A 7,500-nucleotide genomic window follows, 5' to 3' on the forward strand; every position below is an offset into this window, starting at 1 on the left:
TAAAACTTAAAGACCACTTCCCATAACTTTTGACGATTTCGGTTGGTTTCGAAAAAGAAAATAACCCTTCTGAGCTCAGTCTCCATTGGCATCTACCGCTCGAGTCCCAGGTTGAATCCCCATCGGTGCTACCCTCCTATAGTCTCAGACTCAATCTCCTCTGGTACTCAAACCCCATGGTCCGGCATCAACTCCCACTGGTGACCATCTCCCATAGTCCCAGGTTCATTTCCCACTGGTCTGCATTTCCCCGAGTTCCGGTTCATTGCCCATTGGTGCCCACTTCCCATAACTTTTGACGACTTCGGTAGGTTTTTAAAAAGAGAAGTACCTACCCTCCTGGGATCATTGACCACTGGTATCTACATCTCGTAGTCCCAGGTTCAATTCCCATTGGTGCCCACCTCCTGTAGTGTCAGGTGTCCAAATCCTGCTATCCATCTCCCATAGTCTCAGAATCCTCCCCAATGCTGCCTACTTCCCTTAACCTTGTCGGATTTCGTCGGGTTTCGTAAAAAAGTAACACCCCCTGGTATTGCTATTTTACGAAACCCGCCGAAATCCGCCGAAACCCATAGTCTCAGGTTCACTCCCCACTTCTACCTACTTCCCATAAAGTTGTCGGATTTTGTCGGGTTCCGTATAAAAAAAAAACAAACCCCAGCCTCCTACTCCCATCGTTCTAGGTTCACTCCCCACTGGTGTACACTTCCCTGAGCCCCTGGTTCACTCCCCACTACTGCTTACTTCCTATAACTGTGTCGGGTTTCGTCCGGTTACGGCGGATTTCGTAAAAAAAAGTAATAATCCCCTGTTATTTCTTATTTACGAAACCCGCCGAAACCCGACGAAACCCATAGTCTCAGGTTCACTCCCCACTGGTGTACACATCCCTGAGTCCTAGCTTCACTCCCTACTGCTATCTACATCCCATAACGTTGTCGGATATTGTTGGGTTTCGTCGGGTTTCGGCAGGTTTCGTAAAAAAGAAACACCCACTAATATGTAGAACAAATTTGAGAGTGAGATCAAACGCCTCGCCAACATCATTCTCTGAAAACACTTCAATCAATAAATTAATATGTTCTTCATCAGTTAAGTAAATATTATAGGATTATATTCACCATTATGTAATACCTGAAATTTTGAAATATAAAAATTCAACTACCAATCCTTTGACCCAGCAACATTACATAATATAACATCATATATATATAACGACATATTTCTGTTGCTGTTGCTATCATTTTCATCCGGCTGGCATTTATATTATAGTAATAATTTATTGGCCTTTAATATTCCAAGACCACCCTGCTATTCGTTGACTAAACACCTTATTTCTAATTTGGCCAGAAAATTTTTACTTCAGAGATTGATCGATTAATAACACACGACTTCTTGAAAATTCTCAAACCAAAGACTCCAATATATCTCAAATTTAAGAATGGCTGAGAAGTTTTTGTCATTTTAATCGATGAATTGAAAAAAAAATTAGTGTTATTTGTCCCAAATAAAAAAAAGGTGATTCTTCAGCGTATGTCAGAGCTGTTGACCCAATCCCATATCCAAGAAGCCACAGATACATGCTATCTTTACTTTACTGCATCTTGAAGTGATCCTTCCTTGTGTTTGCACTCCTGTTAAGTTTATCGTGATTTATACTTGTAATTATCTATCTATCATGAAGAGATAATATTCATAGCCTTCAGTAAGACACACATACAGGCTCAGTAATGACTATTATCTATCGTCAAATCTTTACTTTGAGAGCAGTCACAATGAACTCAAGTCGATAAAATAACACTATTATTGCCATTTTATGACAGATGTCAATGATAAGGCAATAATAATAATAATATTTCCAACATTGTATGGATTTTGACTGATATTGTTAATTATACTTATCCGAGAGTCGAAGCTACGAGGTGTCTCCTCCAAGTCAAAAGTTCCCTTTATAGGTTAAGAATCATGACATTTAAATAAATCTAAGTATAATGTATCATATATATATATATAAATATATATATATATATATATATATATATATATATATATATATATACAATATATATATATTATATATATATATATATATATATATATATATACACATATGAATATATATATATATATATATATATATATATATATATATATATATATATATATATATATATATATATTGTATTCAAAACTTAATTCACGCGAATTTTAATAATAATGATGATGAGGAAAACTAATACGGCATTATATGTTATCAAATTAATCTTAAGATACGGACAATAAAAGGTATTCAACAATCATCAACTTTCCATAAAACGGATTTATTATTCTATTATTACTTGTAGCCATGGAAGTATATAATCATATTGTTACCAAACAGTCAGTGTTCACAAAGATTATTAGTCATTGGAATTTATGGTTCCATCCTACGACACAACAAGCTGTTGTTCTCGCTCACCAATTTAATTGGTTTTGAGTCGAACTGAGATCTGACAATGGTGACCTATAACGATTTTCTCACAACCAACATCAATCACGCCATTTAACCAGTATCTGCTAACCTCTTTAATAAGAGAAAATGACTAAAAATGTTGCGAATTATGACTCTTTTTTGGGATAATTTCCTACGTCAACGCGGAAACAAGTTAAGGTGCCTTATTCTTATTCATAGCTTGTCCACCTTATTTAACAATGTATTCACAGCTGGATGAACGAATCGGTTGTAAAAAAATGCATATCGGGGAATCAAACTTGTTTCAAGTTGCCGAATGTAAACTTGTCCATTATTCTCCCTCATTAGAAGTTTAAAATAAGTTTAAAATAATAATTTGTGCCGCCATATTACCAAACGTGAAATTTAACTAAAATTAGATCTTTTAAAAAAAGAAGTATCATTTAAGTATATTTGAAAATGTCTTTTATTCACACAAGACCAGTTGGAATAGATTGTGAGGTAGAATAAAACGGAGACTCTTTCTTTTGTAGTAACAGAAAAGGAGAAAAGGAGACGATTTTATGCACGTATATAGAATTGTCCATGGTCCGCATAACATTAATCATGAAGATTTTTTTCCTTTGGTCACATTCACACGTGAAGATAACTTTAATATATTATCACAGATGTTTTACGAACATTCGACAGAACTCATTTATCCAACGTTCGGTCAAAACATGGAATGCACTTGATTTTAATACCACAACAAAAAATAATGCTGAGACAATAAATGCTTTCAAAATTTCAGTTGATAAAGAACTCCAGTCTTGAAATACGTATATGATGAATATGCTTATGATCAACGAATCTTTGGTGAACAATTATGAATGCATATACGATTTTGTGTACTTACAATGTCATTGTATCAACAAGATCTTTTTCTTTTGTTTGTTTTGACTATCTTATATTTATATTTGCAAAAACAAAACAAAACAGGAAACAACCCCCCCCCCCAAACACACCCAACAACAACAGGGCCTTTAGCGGTCTTTTGATCCAATCAAGCCTTAATGGTTATGATTAAGATTGTAACAAAAATAAAAGATTTCTTACACCCTTGCGATTTGGAATTCGAGCTTTGTTTCCAATGCAAACTCGCAAGCTCGTGCAGCGATTGGGAACATGTCCGGAAATCCAAAATGCAAGAGTGTAAGAATCGTATACTATCCATCATGCCACCCCACCAACTAATTTGTTCTATAACACAATTTAAATGTGCCAGAGATTTTTAGAAAAGCAACCGTAAGCTATTTTGTAAAGATAACATTGCTTCTAGTTCCTATAAACTATCATGTGTCTTTTTTCAGATCGTTCAAGTACCACCAACACCCAGAACATAATCAGATTTTTTAAAGAAGAAAAAAAGCCTTTTTCGTGTAAATAAACTATGATATTTTGTATTTCATTTTTTTTGCTGGTATTTCACCAAATATTAAAATTCAATAGCCATAGTTTCAACAAAAATCTAAATTATGATTTTCCTTTCTAGGCCTAACAGACCTCTTTACCACATCCCGGGATTACGACCGTCTCCTCAAAGGTTGGGTTGGATGGAGAGATGAATCTGGCAAGAAAATGAAAGACTTGTATTCTGAGTTTGTAACACTCAGCAACGAGGCATTAGCCATCTCAGGTACATGTCCCAAGTCACAGCCTTACCCCGAGGGAAACATGTATTTTAGCGATTTCATCCATTTAGCAGCAGGAGACACATTAAAAAACCTCTTGCTTTATGCACTATGACACTAAGTTAGTGTCAGTTATCTGCACCTTCATGCCATTCTCAGGGTAATATATTTGTGAATAGCCATGGGGCACACAATATTGTTCACTTTCATTCATGGGAAGACATCTAAATAGATACTACCAAATAATGATAACGGCAGATTACATCCATGTCTTCCGTTAGACTTTTCTAGTATTAACTCGCTTATGAGCAAGTTGTATCATAAGCTATCAACATATTAATACCATTCTCAGGGCTGTACTTATGAGCCGCACTCAGGGCTCGTCATCACTTTTATTTCCAACTCAGGCTTTGGTGAACAACACTCTAAACACCCCTCCTTACATTTATTATGGGAAGGCTTCTGAATAGATAGATGATCTCGTATCCATTCATTCATTCATTCATTCATCCCATGATCTTATGATCGTCGGGGGGGGGGGGGATATATGGAATGCAGCTCTCACCACTTTCCGCCATTCTTCTCTATTGTTGGATTTCTCCAAGAGTTCTTCCATCTTCATTCCTGTCCATTCCTTGATATTGTCCATCCAAAGTTTCCTTTGTCTTCCTCTTCTTCTGCAAGGGTGCCCTCCATCACCGTTCTGTGCAAACATTCATGCCTCACATTGTGGCCAAACCATGGCAGTTCCCTCCTTCTAATTGTGGTGATGAGGGGTTCCTGTCGTCCCGCAAGATCTTGCACCTCTTCCAGTGCGTCTTTATTGGTTCTGAGTTATGTATACGTCACCCGCTTGAGTTTTCGATTACTTTTCATCTTAAAAGCAGATATTCTGGGTTCTAATTCTGCAGTTAATGTCCATGACTTGCAGTCGTATACTAAGATGGAAAGTACCAGTGATTTGTACAGTTTAATTTTTATTTCGAAATTGATTGGACTTTTCCATATTTTATTAGTCTCGTTAGTGTTGCTGTTGACATTCCTACTCCTGCATTAATCGCCTCGAATTTTTCATTATCGATTGAAATTTTTGCATGTCCATCATTTTTGCTGTTTACCAGTATCTGAGATTGTCAATGTCTCGTTGTAGTAGTTTACAGTGTTCATTTAACTTTATTTTTTGATGTAATAGGCAGTCATCTGCAAAAAGTCGAGCTCTTGATGAGACTACTTCTGGTAAGTCGTTAATGTAAAGCAAAAATAGCAGTGGTCCATGTCCGTGCCCTGTGGAACTCCAAAGTGACCTCCAAAATTTTCAAACATTTCTCCTTTCACCAACACCCGTTGCGGACGTCCTTGCAAGAATGATGATCTCCATTTTAAGTTGTTCCCCTCGGATACCGTAGGCTTCACACTTTCTGAGTAATCGATGATGCGGGACTTTGTCGAAAACCTTGGAAAAATCGAGCAGCATATAATCGACCTGTTCCCTGCTGTTTAGGCTGTCAGCTAGTTCTTGAACAGTGATTATCAGTTGGTTTTCACATGATCTGCTTTTAAGGAAGCCGTGTTGGAAATCTGATAACGCAATGTTACCCTCTAGGTCGCGTATGATGTTGCTGTGCATAATTTGTTCGAGTATTTTGCTACAAATGCATGTTAGTGAGACGTCGATATTTAGAGGGTTTACTTCTGTCTCTTTTCTTAAATATTGGGGTTATGAGAGCTTATTTCCATTGATCTGGTACTTGTCCCTGTATTATCATTGAAAATTGAAAAAACTATCAAAACATCACAGCCAAGGCCGGTGTACAACAAGATAAAGAATTCAATCGAAGAACTACACCTAGAAGCAGCTTTATTATAGATAAAATGGAAAAAAAAATTATTTGAAAGTGATAAGATCGTGGCCAGATGGATGGATTACGTAGAACATCAATTCGATGATGATAGAACAAATAAACCAGTACAAGAGTTTCTGCGTGCCCTGTTATTCTAATAGAGGAAGTAGAAAAATAACTGTTTAGCATGAAAGCCGGCAAAGCCCCCGATATTGATGACATATCTTCAGAAATCTTTAAAGCTCTGGGAGACTTTGGGACATCAACACTGACAGATATATACAATAAAATATACACAATACCAGAAGACCTCAGAATTTCTGTTTTTGTACTACTCCAAAAGAAAAAAAAGCAATGGACTGTTCTTATTTTAGGACAACTAGCCGTATATGCCACGTCCTCAAACTACTATCATCTTAAGAAGAATGAATACCTCGATTGATCACGAACTAAGTGAAGAACAAGCAGGTTTTAGGAAAAATTCGGGCACAAGAGAGGCAATATTTAATCTAAAAATCATTGCAAAATAATTTATACACAAAGACATTTTATATGCTTTATTGTCTATTCAAAAGCTTTTGGCACTGTCAACCATGAGAAATTGATAGATACACTGACCAAAATTGGATTTGAGGATAATAATTCAGCACTTATACTGGGACCAAATAACTCAAATAAAAACTGAAGCAAGAATCTCAGACCCTGTAAAAATAAAAAAGGTAGTTAGACAGGGGTGTGTGATGTCAACAGTTCTGTTTAATATTTATATAGAGTTCATATTCAGGTAAACAGAGGGACAACCTGGCATACGTGTAGGTGGAAGAACCATTAACAACCTAAGATACGCAGACGAGGGCGCTGCTTGCAGGAAACGCAATGGAGCTACAAACATTACTCACAAAAGTGAAAGAAATTGTAAAAAAAGGATTACAATGAATGTCAAGAAAACAAAAGCAATGATCATATCCAAAAATACAGAAACACCAAAATTACAGATACAAATTGATGGAAATACTATAGAAGTATTCGAAAGCTTTGTATACCTTGGCCAGTTAATAACAAAAGATGGAAAATCAAAGCAAGAAATAATAAAAAGAAAAGGTTTAACAAAAATGCATTCAAAAAAATCCAAAAGATTCTAACAAACACATAAGCTAAAAAAACTAGAATTCGACGGATGGAAAGAGATAAAATATAAAAGAGTGGACTAAATATAAGACAGAATGTACTTCTGGTGACTGTAAAGCACATAATGTTGGCGTATTATGGCCACATACGACATATCGGATCAGATAAATAGAGAGATAGATATTTATTAGGTAGAGAGAAAAAAGAAAGAATGAAAGAAAGAAAGAAAGAAAGAGAGAGAGAGAGAGAGAGAGAGAGAGAGAGAGAGAGAGAGAGAGAGAGAGAGAGAGAGAGCAGTCAATCGACTCGGAGATTAATTTCCTTTACTTAATTTTATTTGCAGGTTATTCCGACACAGGAGAATATTGGCGATCGGCCTACGAGATGGATGATTTTGAAGATGAGG

General features: G+C 36.1%; 1 protein-coding gene across 1 annotated transcript in view; it reads left to right on the forward strand.

Moving 5' to 3' along the window:
• The window catches only part of LOC144964012 (angiotensin-converting enzyme-like), a 143,610-nt gene that overhangs the window by 32,276 nt on the left and 103,834 nt on the right, over positions 1-7,500 (forward strand). Inside the window, exons 5-6 of the mRNA XM_078897957.1 lie at positions 3,987-4,130; positions 7,438-7,499. Coding sequence (XP_078754083.1) covers positions 3,987-4,130; positions 7,438-7,499 — 206 coding nt within the window. The remainder of the gene's footprint in view (positions 1-3,986; positions 4,131-7,437; position 7,500) is intronic.

The sequence above is a fragment of the Berghia stephanieae genome, chromosome 2 (assembly GCF_034508935.2).
Source record: "Berghia stephanieae isolate SIO BIC M18660-M18661 chromosome 2, UCSD_Bste_1.3, whole genome shotgun sequence".
NCBI classification, from domain to species: domain Eukaryota; kingdom Metazoa; phylum Mollusca; class Gastropoda; order Nudibranchia; family Aeolidiidae; genus Berghia; species Berghia stephanieae.